The sequence below is a fragment of the Lepisma saccharinum genome, chromosome 18, assembly GCF_977018435.1.
Source record: "Lepisma saccharinum chromosome 18, izLepSacc3.1, whole genome shotgun sequence".
NCBI lineage: Eukaryota > Metazoa > Arthropoda > Insecta > Zygentoma > Lepismatidae > Lepisma > Lepisma saccharinum.
The window spans coordinates 55137113-55156325 of NC_139246.1; the positions used below are offsets into that span (position 1 = coordinate 55137113).

Consider the following 19213-nt stretch of genomic DNA (forward strand, 5'->3'; position numbering starts at 1 on the left):
TGTAGTGCAGGATGTAATTCTTCTTGGGTTCGAAATCCATGACGAGCTTCTTCTGGTTGGAATCGGTCGGACACTTGAACTCGGGTGCAGGGGGAAGATCGCAGAACAAATCCTGCAGCTTCTCGGAGAACTCAAGGTCCACCTCGGCGAAGAACCCATGTTTCGAATCGTCGAAGCTTTCGATGTCGAATTTGGAAGGATCAGCCCACTCGAACCCTCTAAAAGGGAGTGATTGCATCATGGAGTGCCCATACAAGTTATTTACGTCCGTGTGCATGATGTAGCTCGACGGTTGGGTGGAGTCGTAGCCAGTAGCCATGTGGTGATTGTTGGCGCGCGCGTGCCGTTGCGACACCTGGACCATTCCACCCCGCACGGCACGTTCCACAAACAGCACCATGTCTACGTCCGAAAAAAGCTCCAGCTTGATTTTCGTCACCAGAAACATGGCTGACCACGCCAGTCCGGGGAGACTATAGAAGTAGGCGGGATCCAGGTGGTAGATGTTCATTGCGGTCGCCCGGAACGTCTGGAACATGTCGGTGAGGAGCGTCACATCAAGTCTGAGGTAGGCGTCGTGGTAGTCTCTGAGAGTTCGACAAGCCAGCTCGCGCCACATGGACTGGGCGTGATGATATTCTTCGTCGCTGATGTTCGAGCCTCGTAGCTGACTGTAGAACTTCGCCTGGGGAGGTAGCGACGTCTCCACAAACTTGGTAGAGTCGGTGACGTATTCGTAGGGGTAGACCCCCTTACGCCTGAAGAGACCGGCATCCAAGTTTGGAAAATTTGCAGAGGTAATAAGCATTTGTTCGTTGCTCAGCTTCCCCGCAAGAGCATCGAGGCTGGCCGGGAGGAACCTCAGGGAGTCGAGGAAGCGAAGCTCGATGCTCCTGCTTTTTGAGTTGGGGATCGGCACCCACTTGCTGACGCTAATATAACGCTCCTCGTTTTGTGCCAGGATATTGATTCTTGCATTGTCGTATCCAAGATGCTTGATCAGGTGGTGAAAGTCGTACCCCGAGCCATTGTGAAAAAACACTGGGATGAAGCGCGGGTCCCAGGCCCTACGGTTGCAGTCGTTGCACCAAGGACCAACGTACCTACCGTTAAAGTGATCGTGGTGATGGACTTTACGGTTGTTGATGCTAAACTCACAGGTGCACACAGGACAGGTAGTAGCCTCCTCGTGTCTACGTTGATCGTCGAAGGACAGTGGGAGCATAGACTTGGGGGTCAACAGCACCTTCCCTATCTCGATGGCCTCGACAACCATCCTCTCGAGGAAGTGTTTGGCTGCATCGGGACCGCGATACACGTAGGGCTCGGGGGCAATGTGTTGGTCCCGTCGCACCACAACGTATGCGAAACTGGATGCCTCGTGGAGTTGGTAAGGGGTGGTGGAGGAAACTTCGGGATCGGGATCGCAAGTGGACAGGGGTTTGAGGAAGGCTTCGAAATCCGCGATGATGATAGCGGGGTGCTCCACCATGGCACCGTGCATGTGGAAACGCTCCACGGTACCAGGTTTGGGCAAGTCTGCCACCCCAGGCTCGTTGGCTTTGCAGTAGAGCTTGTGGTTAGCGAGCTTCTCGGCAGCGATGTTGCGACCTCTGATGCGCTGGTAATCCTGCCGTTTTCGATTACGAAATATAGACAAGCACCTGGGACAAACTTCTATGTGGTGACTATCACTGCTCAGCTGGCTCGAAACAAGCCGGGAGAGGGAACGGATGAGAGTGTAATGGTGATGGGTCTCGTCCTTGATGAGCAGAAGATAAATTTCCTGCGCACCGCCGTCGTCTACGTCGCTCACCCGGATAGGGTACACCACATTTTCGTCGGTGAGGCCATAAACGTTGATGGCCAACCGAGGGTTGTGTGTACGGGCCTCGAACTTGCGAATGTCCGAGACCTCCACCGGGTAGTCAATCCCAGCCATCGCATCTTCCAGCTCTGGTTCGTAGGGTAGGTAGTGGTTAACTCGGTGAGGGTGATTTTTCCGGTCGACAGGGTGCAACGCTGCAAGCACACACCATATGAAGCACTTGGCGTCACTGTTCTGAATGTTCAGGACAGCCTTTTTTTCCACAATCGCTTCTGGTAAGGGGACGTAGCTGGAGGCGGAGAGAGGCACAAACTTGCAAAGTTTGACGCGCAGTTCGTGAGGCTCCCCACACAGCGAACCCCCCGAGCCCTTGGCTTGATGTTCCTCCTGCTTTGCCACCAGCTCCTCGACAAACTTGTTGTAGATGACCTTGAGGTTGTCGACATCCGCCAGATGCAGCGCCTTTGCCTTGGTGTTGTGGCAGAACCTGTAAATTTCACCAGACGGCTTCTTGTACCAGCAACGTAGCGATGTGTAGAATTTAGTGGAGTGCGTTGCAAGCGCATCGCCGAGGATGGAAATAATTTGGGCTTGCACGTTCTCCAAAAAGCTACGCACATCGCATGAGCCCTCCGAAGTAAGAGGAAAGTCCTCTAACAAACGCTGGAAAGCAGACCGGTCTGCTTTCGCCACAGTCTTGATGCGCTTGACGGATGGTGGCGAGTCGGCTTCCACTTTCCTCTTGGTTGAGCTGGTCGAAGGCTGGGCCCCAGATGTATTTTTGCTTAGACAAGTAAGCTTATGCTTCTTGGCATACGCAATTGTAATGTGTTTATTGCATCCGGAACACAGTTCGGTGGCAGCCAAATGCTTGCCTGTCACGCAGGTGCGACAATGTCTTGCAAAATGTTTGCTCGATATAGTTTTTTTGCACACAGGGCAACTTTTCATGGAGCGCATTTTTTTCGGGGTATGTTTATTTATATATGGGTGGTGTTGCCTTCCTCAAATATGTGCTTTAATCAACTCTATAAAAAAATAAAAAAATATATAAGAAAAATATAATTGTAGATAGAAAAAAAACACAATAAATATTGTATGCATGTGTAATTCTATTTAGTTTATTTTTCTTAGACACAAATTTTCTTCAGATTTTATTGCCCATTAGTATATTTTTCCACCAATCTAGTAGAGGTATGAAACTATGAAAATATTCTTGTTTATATATATTCTATTATTTTGGTTGATATAATAGCAAATATATATATATATATAGCTATTTTGAAATTCTAAAACTTTCAGGTATACTTATTTTTACATGCAAACCTACATCATAAAAAATTACACAATACGAAAATAATAAGAAGCGCCAGCGCGCACGTGTGTATAGCACATCGTGTTTCCCCCAAGAGAGGTTTACAAAAGTCGCGATAGGTCTCTCTTTCTTTATCTTACGGCAATGTTGGTATCTCTATCTTTTTTTTTAGTTGTAGATGGGTTGCCAACACACTCTAGTTAATAATGCTACATATTATACACACACACGCACACACATACTGTGTTGCCATCCATCCATCTCTCTCTCTTTTACGGCAGTATATATTTGTTGCCGGCTCTATTGCCCAGTGTATGTATGTTACGCCAGTATATAAATTAGCTAAGCCCTTGCCAAGTAAGAAAAAAAGCTGTAGGTAGGTGTTGGCAACACTGTCGGTTGTTTAACTCTTCCCTTTTTTTCCCCCTCTCTTTTTTTTGTAAAAAGCTAAGGCAAAACTTCCAGTAGGTTGGCAAATTGCTTTATGCACTGTAAAGCCTCAAGCAGTATTACCAGCTCCTTGCTTTAGGTTAGGTTAGACCAAAATAAAAACCTTGGTGACTTTTTGAGTAAGATGTTGGCAATACTGCAGAACAAGTCTCAAGCAGTGTTGCCAGCTTCTTGCTTTAGGCTAGGTTAGACCCAAAAATAAAAAACCTTGGTGATTTTATCGAGTAAGATGTTGGCAACGCTGCAAGATAAGCCTCAAGCAGTGTTGCCAGCTTGCTTTAGGTTAGGTTAGACCAAAAAAACCTTGGTGATTTTTTCAAGTAAAATATTGGCCACACTGCGAGAAAATAGAGCTTATGCCTTAGGCCGTGTCCGGATTGGCAAGCACTCCGTCCCGTTCTCTCCCGCTGCTCTCGCGTACCGTCGAAGTCACGTCCAAGTCGTCCGAATCTACATGTCCCCTTGTAGTACGGTTGCCACTTTTCTCGCCAGGTGTCAGCCCGAACTTCACCCACCGCGCTCTGGGGCGCAGGCGCATCGCACGGAAGTAGAAGACGCCAAACAAACATCACAATAATTTCCACCTATTTACTACTCATATTAAAAATATAACACGCTATTTCATCATTTATAATTTTTCTACATTGAGTATTATCGATAAAATGTTAAAATATAACTGAGTTTTACATCCTCTAATCAGTAAATGTTGTCTGTACAAAGTGAAAGTTAGAATATGGCTGCCAAGCGCAGCGTCACAGCAAGTTCAAGCGTGCATCTGTCGCGCCTTTCTGCTCTCCCCTCCCACTCCACGTCTGCCGCAAATTCGGACAACAGAGGTTGGCTGAGTCCCCAGATGGAACGGTGCTCTAGGCGACATCTGCTGCTTATTCGGACGCGACCTTACAAGAGCAAACCATTAAGGCAAGCCTCAAGTAGTGTTACCAGTTCTTTGCTTTAGGTTAGGTTAGACCCAAAAACAAAAACCTTGGTGATTTTTTCGAGTGAGGAGTTGGCAACACTGCAGAACAAGTCTCAAGCAGTGTTGCCAGCTTCTTGCTTGAGGTTAGGTTAGACCCAAAAACAAAAACCTTGGTGATTTTTTCGAGTGAGGAGTTGGCAACACTGCAGAACAAGTCTCAAGCAGTGTTGCCAGCTTCTTGCTTGAGGTTAGGTTAGACCCAAAAACAAAAACCTTGGTGATTTTTTCGAGTGAGGAGTTGCCAACACTGCAGAACAAGTCTCAAGCAGTGTTGCCAGCTTCTTGCTTGAGGTTAGGTTAGACCCAAAAACAAAAAACCTTGGTGATTTTTTCGAGTGAGGAGTTGGCAACACTGCAGAACAAGTCTCAAGCAGTATTGCCAGCTTCTTGCTTGAGGTTAGGTTATATCCAAAAACAAAAACCTTGGTGATTTTATCGAGTGAGGAGTTGGCAACACTGCTTGAGGCTTTCTCGCAGTGTTGCCAGCTTCTTGCTTGAGGTTAGGTTATACCCAAAAACAAAAACCTTGGTGATTTTTTCGAGTGAGGAGTTGGCAACACTGCAAGAAAATAAGGCTCGCCTTACGAGAGCAAACCATTAAAATAAGCCTCAAGCAGTGTTGCCAGCTTGCTTGAGGTTAGGTTATACCCAAAAACAAAAACCTTGGTGATTTTTTCGAGTGAGGAGCTGGCAATACTGCTTGAGGCTTTCTCGCAGTGTTGCCAACTCCTTGCTTGAGGTTAGGTTATACCCAAAAACAAAAACCTTGGTGATTTTTTCGAGTGAGGAGTTGGCAACACTGCGAGCCCCACCGAGCCCCATTTTCGGGCGCAGAACCGGGGACACTGCTCTACTCTCGACAATTCTGTCTTTCAAATGTTCCATATCACGAATTCTTACGGAATTGACCCGTGATTTCACGTGGCCCACAGATAAAAATCGAGGGGGTCACTTCCGGCGAGCGTGGTGGCCATTCCACAGGCCCCCTGCGACCTATCCACCGATTGGGGAACTGGATGTTCAGATAGTCCCTAAAATTGTGACCAAAATGCGGGGGAGCGCTGTCGTGTTGAAAGAACTCAGGAAAACTGCCATCCTCGATCATGAGAGATGGAAACACTTGTGTATCCAGTAAGTTCAAATAATCTTCTGCATTGAGGGTACCGTCAATGAAGAAAGGTCCTACCACACGAGTTCCCCATATGCCACACCATATCATCACTTTTGAACGGAGAACTGTCCCAGATGTATCCACCCAATGAGGATTCGATTCAGACCAGTATCTCATGTTTTGTCTCTTCACCTCCCCATTGAGATAAAAGTTTGCTTCATCACTGAACAACACCTTGTGAGGAAAGGTAAGGTTTTGTAACACCTTACGGGACATTTCTTCTGCAAATTCAACCCTGCGGTCAGGATCGTCCTCACTCAGGTGTTGAAGTAACTGGACCTTGTATGGATGTCAATTGTGCCTTTTGTGCCTTTTGTGCCTTTTGTGCCTTTTGTGCAATTTGTGCCTCATTTTGGAAGCAAGACTCACACCAGTAACAGCAGCATGACTGTGGGTGCAACGGTGCGGACTCAACGTAACTGCCGCCAACACAGCTGTTGATGTCGCTTCATCTGTGGTTACCTTAGGCCTAACTGACTTGGGCCTGTTTGTAACAGATACAGTCTCTCTGAACTTAGTGATCAGTTTCCGCAAAGTGCCGTCAACAATAGGAGCTCGTGCTGGATGGCGATGATTGAAATCATCGGCGATGACTTTCGAGCATGTTTCCCCACACATCAGGATGATTTCCACGCGTTCTGCTTGTGTGAACTCTATTTCTTAGTGCACCTGCAAAATGAGAGAAACAGTTGAAAACACTTATTTTAATTAACACCCTGTAGCATGAACATGAATAACGTTTTGCAAAAATGAATGCTACCATCGTGTTTGTGAGACTCTTTCAGTGTAATTTCATGTGTCGCATGCCTAGGTTCCCATTTAAAAACTGATCTCGATCCAAGATCGCGGCTTTCGAGATGGGGACCATATTTCAAAAGCGGTTCGGTAGGTTTTTTTCCATCACCAAACTACATGTACACATATACAATTTCAATAACAACATGCATTTCGGTTTTATTCGGCCCGTTCCGCACTTTTGGACCATCCTGTACAGTGTCTATAAATAGTCTTAGGACACGACATCTTCAACTAGGCTACCCAACTTACCCAAGGCGTTGTTGGGGTGCGTGTAGAGTTAGGCTAAATTTCAGGGTTGCCAATACGCGAAAGAAAGAAATCGAAGTATTATTGTATAACACTAGAAAAAAATATCAGTATTACATTTGTTGCAAATGAAAAATACTTTCTGAAATAAAGAAAATCGATTTTCTAGTACTTCGTTGGTAATGAGTCTACACAAAGGAAAAGATGAAAGATGAAACAGAAGGGAACAAAAGGGAAGAGAAGAGAGAAAGCAAAAGGAGAAGAGGAAAATCAAAGGAAGAAAATGGAGGACAGAAGTTTATAGGGGGAGTAATGAGGAGAAAGAAAAAAGATGCGAGATGAAATGACGAAAATGGAGCAATGTATGTGGATACACTTATAAATCGTATATACAGTCGTACTTTAGTATAAGTATAAGTTTTATACTTTGAAGAAGAGGCATTATTTACCTTTAGATAATACAATATAATGTAAAATTCTAATTGATTTGAATAATTTTGAGTCACTTATGACATCACATTGAATCGAATATTTCCATCTCTCTAAATTATTTGCAGTTTCTTTTCGTAATGTAGCCATGTGTACTTAACCCTGCATAGAATGTTAGTTGTGAATTCTAAAAGTCGAGAACATCGAATTTTGACTCACAATATCGTCTCTGAAGATTAAAATTACAAGTTCGAGTCGCGAGAAAAAACAACCAAAATATCAAGACGTATAATTTTATAGTCAAGCAATTTCTGTAGTGTTTGTCCTTGACTTGACTAGAACTATTTATGTAAAGAAAATTACTAGCGTGGGAGCAAGAGATGAAGAAGAGTAAGTTATTTTAACCAAAGACTTTTACAAACCCATTAGACAACGTCTCCTCTATTGTTTTTGATCCACTTTACTTGTAAATAACACCCATTATAAGGATTGTAAAAGAATAGACAAAGACTTCTACATATAAATAATTGTGTAATACAAACACATTTTATCAATTTTTGATATTTTCTTTATTTTACTACATTCATTTTACCTGTGATACTTTTTCCTCAAAATCACAATCCATTAAATTTACGCCTCACAATTATTTAACCCCTTTCACTCTCAAAGCATGCCTTTACTTATTTCGCGCTTCATACACACGAAGAGGAAATTGGTGATTAACGTTTCATGCAACGGATGTGAAATTCTACAATAGTTTCACTTTTTCATCATATAAAAGACGTTCAGATTTTACACAAGACATCATAACATCTTCCACAGCTATGAGCTACAATTCTAAGATGAACTCTTTTGTGGTGAGTAATTCTCATATATTGTACAGTGTTCTTGTCAACACAGGGTTTGAAAATAGAATAATTTTGGTAAAGGTAATAGATGAAGGTTCCTCCGGACGTGTGCATACATGCCATGAAGGCATGTGGACTCACATATCTTGATCTAGACCATAGTTTGGATGATGTGATCAGCATCACGCCCGGCCGCCTTTACCCCTAAGGTTGCCACCAGGTATCCAGAGCCTCAGAGCCGAGAAAAACAGGGAAATGACCGAATATATACGAATATATATATATATATATATATATATATATATATATATATATATATATATATATATATATATATATATATATACACAGGGTGGTGCAAAATTCAGTTTACAACGCGGAGGAGATGAATCGCCAAGCGAAATGAAGACGAAAATGTAAATGGAATTTTGTCGAATGACGCACCGTGTCAGAGCTAGAGAATGCCGAAATCGTGTGAAAATGGACTTCACACCTCCATATGCCGACAAATAGTACTCATAAAGAAGATGCGCCACTATATCCCTAAAGAAAACACACCTGGGCCAGCGAATGTTGCACAAATCGTGTGTCAAAGATGAATGCGACAGGGATTCCCTACAAGAAGTGATGGATTCCCGGGAATATGTCCGACATGGAACGCAGGTATCGAATGGGGGTACAAGGGGAAATGACGGAGGTCACAGCACATGAAGAACATTTCGCCAGGAAGTGTCCGAAAAGCAGGCTACAGAAGGGGATTCCCCAGAGAAGAGGGAACACAGACAACATGTGCAAGAGGTGTACTATGATGACACACACGTACACAAGTAGTATCCAAGGCTGTACGTAGAAATGAAATACGTACGTACACGTGAGAGAACGACCAGCACGTACTGATATCGGCTCCAAATACTACGACGGAAGACGTAGTAGTACATAAAGCTCCGCTAGAGGCGCTCAGCGTGATGCTATATGTCACGGCCCGCTATCGCTGTTATACGAAATGTCAAACAACTCGTCAGTGTACGCGACTAGCAATCTGCCTGTCAGTTACGCGTGTTGTCGCAAGGTGTTCATCCTGAGGCGTGTAGGTGAAATTGAGCACATTGCTAAAGTGACCGTTAGGAAGTACGTTGTGCGTACTACCTGTGTTGTCTGTACGGGGTGGACACCTGTGTGGAGTGTTCAGTGCTGTAGTCGTGAACGGTACATCACAAGTTAGTTTCGTACGTATTCGTGTGCTACTTTGTGAGCCTGACAATGGCGACATACACCACCAACGAGCTTAGCGATATGCATCTTGTTTACGGTGAGACACACCAAAACAGCCATCAGGCAAGGCGTGTGTATCGCGAACGATTTCCAAATCGGCGCCTACCATCACATGTCCTGTTACAACAGGTGGATGCTCGTTTACGTGAAACTGGATCTGTACGACCTAGGGTGTGGGATCGTGGCAGACCGCGCAGTGTGCGCAGTGTCCAATTTGAGGAGGAAGTGTTGGACAGGATACGGGAGACGCCAGGCACCAGCATCCGTGCCATTGCCCATGTGCGATACACGCACCATATCAATGTGTTACGCGTGCTGCACGATGAGGGTATGCATCCATACAAAGTGCAGAGGGTGCAACACCTGCAGCCGACGGACGTTCCCCTACGCCTTGATTTTTGTCAGTGGTATTTGCAACAAACCCTTACAAACCCCCAATTTTCCAAATGCAGTGTTGTGGACCGACGAGTTACTATTCACCAGAGAAGGCGTCTTCAATACCCATAATAGTCACGTGTGGGATGTGCAAAACCCGCATGCAATCATTGCGCGTCATTTTCAGTGACGGTTCGCAGTGAATGTGTGGTATGGCATTGTCGGGGACAACCTGATAGGTCCGTACGTGTTGCCCAATACTTTGTCCGGTGGGAACTATTGTGTGTTCCTACGGGACGTTCTACCTGAATTGTTGCAAAATGTACCCCTTGCAATTAGGCAAGATGTATGGTATCAACATGAAGGTGCCCCTGCACATTTTGACCGCCGAGCCAGAGCTGTACTCAACAATACATACGGTGATGGATGGATTGGTAAGCGTGGTCCTGTGCTGTGGCCACCTCGGTCACCCGACCTCACAATGCTAGATTTCTTCTTGTGGGGCGAAATGAAGAGGCTGGTCTACGAAACGCCGGTGGAAAGTGTGGAGGACCTCGTTGCTCGAGTTAGCGTCGCTGCTGGGATGATCACTGACATGCCCAACGTATTTGAGCATACCTTTAGCGTCCCTGCTACGCCGATGCCGTCTGTGTGTAGATGTGGCTGGCGAACATTTTCAACAATGTCTGTGATATGTATCGTATGTCATTTCCACAGCCAATAAAGAATACTACTTGTGTACGTGTGTGTCATCATACACCTCTTGTACTTGTTGTCTGTGTTCCCTCTTCTCTGGGGAATCCCCTTCTGCAGCCTGCTTTTCGGACACTTCCTGGCGAAATGTTCTTCATGTGCTCTGACCTCCGTCATTTTCCCTTTTACCCCCATTCGATACCTGCGTTCCATGTCGGACATATTCCAGGGAATCCCTCACTTCTTGTGGGGAATCCCTGCCGCATTCATTTTTGACACACGATTTGTGCATCATTCGCTAGCCCAGGTGTGTTTTCTTTAAGAATATCGTGCCGCATCTTCTTTACGAGCACTATTTGTCGGCATATGGAGGTGTGAAGTCCATTTTCACACGATTTCGGCATCCTCTAGCTCTGACACGGTGCGTCATTCAACAAAATTCCATTTACATTTTCGTCTTCATTTCACTTGGCAATTCACCTCCTCCGTTGGAAACGGAATTTTGCACCACCCTGTATATATATATATATATATATATATATATATATATATATATATATATATATATATATATATATATATATATATATATATATATATATATATATATATAACCCCAGATTATGTGGTCAACCACTACAAAAATTACCTAATCAATAAAGTAAAATAAAAGTTCATAAATATATTATAATATTTAATGTTAATATATTTTCTTTTACAGATTGCTTTTGGTATTCTCGCAATTGCTGCCTTGTCAACAGCAATACCACCAATTCAACATTTGGATTATTATGTAAGTATAGTATTATCAACTTTATTGCAATCTTTACACAAATGTTATAAAAAACTGAAAATTCAAGAACATACATGGGAGAGTCAATTGAGAACCTTCAATTGTTTTTGTTTCTTATCTAGTAGATTTCTCTATGTAGGGTTGCACAGGTTTGCTGCATTTTAGCACAAACCAATTGCTGATCTATTTATATTTCAACTTTGAGTTAGTGCCTGTATGCCTTAAGAATAAGTCTTTGGGGTCCATGTGCAGTCACTTATGAGTCACTGCAAAGGTCTTTCCACCCATGTGCCTGCGAACTGAGGCCATTGTCGAAGTTTCTCCATTAGTAAACTTGCAGGTGTGGTAAGCATGCACAGTGATATTGAATTTGCATTTGCTGAGAAATTTCTGTAAGTTTTAGGCTGACATAGTGGACCAAACCAGTCTTCTTCACTGCTGCAAGTGTGCCTAGGAGGCAATGCCATTAAAGTAACAAGAATGGTGATTCGAAGATAACCTGATTAGTATTGCAGGCTTGAGGTCGTTTGGAAAAAACAGTTAATGCCTCATGTAATTTTGAGCTACATACAGTCCGACGTACAATTTTTATTGGACTTTTAAAGTTTTCAATTGACTCTTGTAATAAATTATTGAAGAAAGTTCTGAAACCCTCTGTTCCCTCCACTTTCAAGGATTTTTCTTTTCAATTTTAGGCTTATCCTAAATATGAATTCAAGTATGCAGTGAGCGACCATCACACTGGAGATCACAAGAGCCAGTATGAAGTACGTGATGGACCTCATGTGAAGGGACAGTACAGTCTTGTGGAACCAGACGGAAGTGTTAGAACTGTGGACTACGTGGCTGACGATCACAATGGATTCAACGCAGTCGTCAAGAAACACGGACACAACCTCCACGTACAGCCCCATCTAAGCCTTGGTCATGCCGGCGTTGGCTTATTGGGATGAACCCAAGGAAGGTCCATTTAATAATTTATATTATTTATTAAATAAAGAAAACTGAATCGGTAACTTTGTATTTCATTATTCACTTTCAAATTAGTTGTATTATCCACATCAATATCAAAATTAACCCTCTGTTAATGACTTCTTAACTTAGAATTGTTGTACAAGTTTTATCATTTTTCAAATATTGTAGCGTTATTGTTCACCATGTCACATTGTGATTAATTCTAGCATGATAATTTGTTAATTTTCACTGTTCTGCATGGAACTGTTAATGGAGGACAGATGCGTCTCCCTCTGTGTAACACAGGTCGCAAAACAACTTTGAATAGGGTTTCATTTTTTCCTACTTATTCTCCAAGAGATCTTGCTAGTATTAACATTTCCTGCTACAGAATTTAACACCCTGTAGCATGAACATGAATCAAGTCTTGTTTCAGTGTGATTTCATGTGTCACATGTCTAGGTTCCCATTTATAAAAAGTGATCTCGATCCAAAATCGCGGCTTTCCAGATGGCGACCATATTTCAAAAGCGGTTCAGTAGGTTTCCCCAATCCCCAAACTACATGTATACATATAAAATTTCAATAACCGCATGCATTTCGGTTTTATTTGGTCCATTCCGCCCTCTTGGACCACCCTGTTCAATGTCTTTCAATAGTCAAAGAACAACGACATTTTAAACTAGGCAACCCAACTTACCCAAGGCGTTGTTGGGTTGCGTGTAGAGTTAGGCTAAATTTCAGATTTGGAAATACGCGAATGAAAGAATTCCAAGTATTATTGTATAAATCTAGTAAAAATATCATTACTGAATTTGTTGAAAATGAGAAATATATTCTCAAAGAAAGAAAATCGATTTTTCTAGTTTTTCATTGCTAATGAGTCTACACAAAGGAAAAGATGAGAGATGAAACAGAAGGGGACAAAAGAGAGGAGAATAGAGAAAGCAAAAGAGGAAGAGGAAAAGCAAAGGAAGAAAATGGAGGACAGAAGTGGATAGGAGAAGTAATGAGGGGAACGACAAAATTACCGAGATGAGATGACGAAAATGGAGCAAGCAGGAGAGAAGAGAGAAAGGAAATTGTGATAAGAGAAGAGCAGGAGAGGGTTTTGGAGAGGAGACGAGAAGAAGGGAGTGGAGTGTAGAGTAAAAGAAAGGAAAATAGAAGAACGAAAATAAGAGGAGAAGAGTTCAGTGGAGTCGGATATCTAAGACAGGAGAGGAGATAAGAAGAGAAGAGAAGAGTGGTATGGAGTCAAGAGTGGAATCGAGGCAAGAGGCGAGAAATGGAGGGAGAACGAAATGAGATAAAAGCAGAGGAGAAGGAGGGGAGAGAAGGAGAAGAAGAGAAGAACAGAAGATACTGAAGACGAGAGGAGAGATGATTTAGTTGCAGAAAATATCGTCTGTGCGTCAAGAATTGATACATTGATCAAATTATCGACATGAAGCATTCAATAACATTTTTAAATGTATTGGAGACTGTATTAGATGGGTGCAAAATGTCTTTTGGTTGAGTCAGAGCAAGATAAAATCTTCCACGTAAGATCTACGATTTTACATGCGATTACACCACTAAAAGCAGGAATGTAATTTTAATATTTATAATTTTTCTCCACTTCTAGGTTAGTTGAAATGGAGGTTTTCTTACTTCCCCTCATCGTTAATTCTAAACTGAATCATTCCCTTTCACACAACGTTGACAATGAACAAAATGGGATATGTCCAAACTTAAGAAAATTTTCTGCCACCGAAGGGGTTGACAAGCTTTAACGGTAACCACTACCCTACAAGCTATCGCCCCTAAAAACAGATAGAAGCAGTTGACCAATGTGAAATGTAGATCCCACACTACTCCTACATGTACTGTGCAAAGAATACTTGTTTGTGACAAAGAAAACTTCGATATTTGCGGAGGTATCCTTGCATTGAACTCGAGGGGGAAAAGGGGTAAAATTAGTACGTCCTGAATTGCCACAAACATAAATAGTTATTTCATTAATATATTTGTCAATGTCTTTCAAGCAGTACACACTGTCTAATACATGAAAATATCTCTTTGAACGTGTTAATTCATTTATTTGTTTATTTATTTTAGTTTGTTTTTGTATACTACCTGCATAGAATGTGTGGAAGTGCCTGTTCTTTTCGTTTTCATGAAATCAACTGACGTATACAGTAAAACTTCTCCTAACGGACACCTCTAAATTAAGGATATTTTTTAAATTCCCCGACAGAAATACATGGTTTAATTGCAATATTACTACTCATTAACGGACTTTCTTAATAATTTACGCGGATACTGAAAACTACCTCCCCAACGCAAATAAAACTTCTTAATAACGGACAGCCTGAAAGAAAATGGTCGCAATTCCTGGAATTCGACACAACAATGGCCAGTATTTCGAACAAGCGCGCATTTTTTCATGTTACACCGAACGTATTTCATTTTAGAAGTGCAGACAGTAGACAGTATGCTTTGTGGTTATCTTGAGATGTGTGTGTCACTTCTGCTACGATGTTGCAGAAACACAAACGACTGACTTTAAAGGAAAATGTTGAAGTAATCTATGTCTACGAGAAAGAGAAAATTACTGTTCGAGACATGGCCGTGCGGCTTGCAATTGAAAAAATACAGATCAGTAACATTTTAAGAAACAAAAGTGACAGCCTTAAATTGTGGACTGGAAATGAGAATCTTTCTTTTAAATGCTCATTTCCCAGTACACAGGGCTTGAAAGTTCACAACATAACATTTGAATGGTGCTGTCGAAAGCATCACGTTTTATGAAAAACAGATGAAGAGGAACTCAGTTTATCATCTAACTTGAAACACATATTGAAAAGAGAATTGTAAATAACTTTAAGATTTAGAAAAATATAGATGATTATTTTGGACAATCTGGATCTAGCTAGAAATATTTAGAACCTTTTGAAAATGAAAAAGTATTTTGAATGCAGTACTTTAACAAAGGATTACACTACATGTACTGTATTTTCTTTTTTGAAAATTGTAATGTATGTAGGGATACTTTAGTAAATTTAAATTCACCGTATGTAATACAGTATTTTGTTCCTTGAATGTAGGGAAAAAAACATTATGCAGTCGGAGTCCAAAGCACAGCTCCTTAGACCGCACGGTCACGGAGGACGACTTCTCTTATTTTACCTTTGGCTAATCACGAGGACGAGGATGAATAATGAATAGAAGAAATAAAAAAAGGTCACGCACAAAGAACAGGACGGGTCTTCAACCTCTTAGGTGACGAGTTCAATCCATAAATATGAGGATTTCAACCTTAGACCTCAATTTCAAAATTATAAACAAAATACATATTTACACTAAACTTCTTATCGAGGCCTAAAAAATTTGTAACTGTAAAAAACCCGAATGCAAATTGACAACATTTCCTTTCATGTGAATAAGAATTAAATGTGTGGCACAGAGAGATACTTTTTGCGAAATCAATTTACTGTACCCTGTCCCAGCTTCTCTGGAGTAAAGCAGCGCATCGCGGAAGAGAAGGTGGGGTAAGGGGAGGTTGCGATCGAGAAGACAGAGCGAAGCCGTACACGTTGCTGGGAATTCTTGTAACTGCATTGGCTTTCCTCCCTCCGCGCAATCCCGTTCCTCTCACGTATTCATCGCTGCTCAGATACTTGTTTCCGTTCACCTGCTCGAGAGATAAGTGGTACAGAGTGTGATTCGCATACATGTAGCAAGTAAAGGAAGTTATTTCGGAATCAAAATTCCAATGAATGACTAATCAGAGTTCAGAGTTCTTGTAGCATTGTAAGATGTCCAAGGTTTGATCCTCCATACGAGGTTTCTTTCTTTAAAATATATATATATATATATATATATATATATATTTCTCCTTCTATTAAACAATAGCATGGTAACATTATTTGTAATAGCAGTGTATAGATATAGTATCTACATTGTTGTGCATCTGGAATTAACTAAAAAAAACAACAAATAAATGAAATGAGTCACGTTCAAAGGGATATTTTCATGTATAACATCGTGAATTATGATACTCTAAACTATAATTTTGCACTGCTTCAAACACATTGACAAATATTAATTAAATAACTATTTATGTTTGTGGCAATTCAGGACATACTAATTATACCTCTTTCCCACTCGAGCTCAATGCAAGGATACCTTCGCAAATATCTAATCAAAAGTTAGCCTATCATCATGTGCAACTCTCTATTAAATGTTTTAACCGATCCGTACTACCTTAGTTTTCATTGTTACAAACAAGTATTATTAGTACATTACATGTAGTAGGAGAGTAGGAGAGTACAAGTAGTAGAGAAACTACTACTTGTGTAGTAGTTCCTCCATTCATATTGGGGGTGAGGCGTAGAGCTGACAACTCTGCATTGTAAATAAAATGTCAAGAAACAGCAATATAAGGCCATGGATGTTCCCAAGGTAAAATATTCCGGAGGTAAAATAGTCCCCCGATCGGATCTCCGGGTGGGGACTACTTTGGGAGGTCCCTGGACTAAGGATAAGATCTACATTAGGAATAAGGATATAAATTAGGCACTTGGAATGTTCTGAGCCTTTACCGGCCTGGTTCATTTCAGTGTACACTTAATGAGATGGTTAAGTATAAATTAGATATAGTAGCTGTCCAGGAAGTTAGGTGGCCAGGAGAAGGGAATTTTAAAACAGCAGATTTTATTAATGATAGGATATCATATGCAGTTTTTCAGGGTAGGTGGTGTAAAATTATTTTAATAAACATACATGCACCAACGGAAGATAAAGATGATAATACTAAAGATGATTTTTATACAGAGTTAGAACAGGTATTTTATAAATTTTCTCAGTATGATATGAAAATTCTGTTAGGTGACTGTAATGCACAGATTGGCAAAGAAGAGACATTTAAACCGACGATTGGTAAAGAAAGTCTTCATGAATTAAGTATTGATAATGGTATAAGATTGATTATTTTTGCAACCTCAAAGAATTTAATTGTGAAAAGTACCACTTTTAAACATAAAGATATCCATAAATATACCTGGTCTTCTCCAGATGGTAAAACTCATAATCAGATAGATCATATTCTCATTGATAAGAGAAAGCATACTAGTATAATTGACGTTCGTACACATAGAGGTGCTGACTGTGCCAGTGACCATTATTTAGTATTTGCTAAATTAAGATAAATACTCTCAGTGATAAATCATAAGCAACAAAATCTAAAAGTTATAAAATTTGATACAGGAAAGTTTACTCATGAAAGAATTAAGAAGGATTACCAAATTAAACTGTCAAATAGATTTGATGTTTTGCAGGATTTAAATGATGATGAAAATATAAATGAAACAGACGTAAATAAGAATTGGGAGCACATACGTAATGCAATAGAATCAGGAGCTAAAGAAAGTATAGGATACCATAAACCGAGAAAAAGTAAGCCATGGTTTGATAATGAATGTCATAATCTAATAGAAATAAGAAATCAGGCTAGACTTAGGTGGTTAAATAACTCTGATGATACAAATCTAAACAATTATAATAGAATAAAGCGAGAAGTTAACCGCACGTTTAGAAGTAAAAAAAGAGATTACTTGAAAAGCAAAATTAACGAAATTGAAACGAACAGCAAAAATAAAAATATCAGAGATTTATATAAAGGTGTAAATGAGTTTAGAAAGGGGTGACAACCTAAAGTAAACTTGATAAAAGATAAAGACGGTGATTTTCTAGCTGACCCAACCGATATTCTAAATAGTTGGAAGAACTACTTTAATGACCTTTTAAATGTCCATGTAGGAGATAAATCAGAAGTAAATGAAGTACACACAGCAGAACCTTTAGTTCCAGAACGTAACTTGACTGAAGTAAAAGATGCTATTAAAAGGCTAAAGAATAACAAAGCACCTGGCATTGATTTAATACCAGCTGAGTTAATTAAATATGGTGGAAATTCATTAATTTGTCAAATTCATAAATTAATTTGTTTAATATGGAATAAAGAAGAAATCCCTCAACAGTGGAAAGAATCCATAATTGTTCCTGTTTTTAAAAAAGGTGATAAAATGAACTGCAATAATTACCGTGGAATTTCTCTACTCTCAACAACATATAAAATATTATCTAACATTATTTTAACAAGACTAACCCCATATGCTAATGAAATTACAGGTGATTATCAATGTGGATTTAAAACTAACACATCAAATTTTTCACATCAGACAGACACTTGAAAAAAAGTGGGAATATAATCAAAATGTCCATCAGCTATTCATTGATTTCAAAAGACCATATGATTCGGTCAACAGAGATAAATTATATAATATATTATTAGAGTTTGGAATACCTAAGAAGCTTGTTAGTATGATAAAAATATGCACTAGTGAAACAGAAAGTAAAATTCGTGTGGGTATTATTATGTCTGACAAATTTACAATTCATGATGGGTTAAAACAAGGAGATGCATTATCTCCATTGCTCTTTAATTTTGCCTTAGAATATGCTGTTAGGAAGGTAAAAGAAACTAAAGAAGGACTAAAATTAAATGGTGTGACTCAGTTGTTAGCATATGCAGATGATGTAGACTTACTGGGGGATGATGTGAATACAATTAAGAATAATGCTAAAATATTTTTCAAAACTGCTAAAGAGATAGGTTTAGAAGTTAACAAATAGAAAACTATATATATGCTTACAGGCCGAAACCAAGTGTTAGGTAATATTCAAAATCTAATTATTGATAACAACTCGTTTGAACCAGTTTCCAAATTCAAATACTTAGGAGTAATATTAACAAATGAAAATTATATTAAAGAGGAAATATAAAGCAGGCTTAATTCAGGAAATGCATGTTACTTCTCTCTTCATAAACTTTTGTCTTCTCGTTTAATATCTAAGAAACTAAGAGTTAAAATATACAAAACAGCAATCTAGCCTGTAGTATTATATGGATGTGAAACTTGGTCCCTTACATTGAAAGAGGAACATAAATTGAGAGTATTTGAAAATAAGATCCTTAGGAAAATCATTGGACCTAAAAGGGATGAGGAGACAGGTGAG

The 19213-nt window shown here is 40.4% G+C and overlaps 1 protein-coding gene across 1 annotated transcript; it reads left to right on the forward strand.

Annotated features, from left to right (window-relative positions):
* Window positions 1-8035: 8035 nt before the first annotated feature.
* On the forward strand, window positions 8036-12284 carry LOC146002104 (cuticle protein 19-like). Its single transcript, XM_083139823.1, has 3 exons — window positions 8036-8073; window positions 11126-11197; window positions 11893-12284. The coding sequence occupies exons 1-3, from the start codon at window positions 8041-8043 to the stop codon at window positions 12148-12150; spliced, it is 363 nt and encodes a 120-aa protein (XP_082995949.1). The 5' UTR covers window positions 8036-8040; the 3' UTR covers window positions 12151-12284.
* The last annotated feature ends 6929 nt before the right edge of the window (window positions 12285-19213 follow it).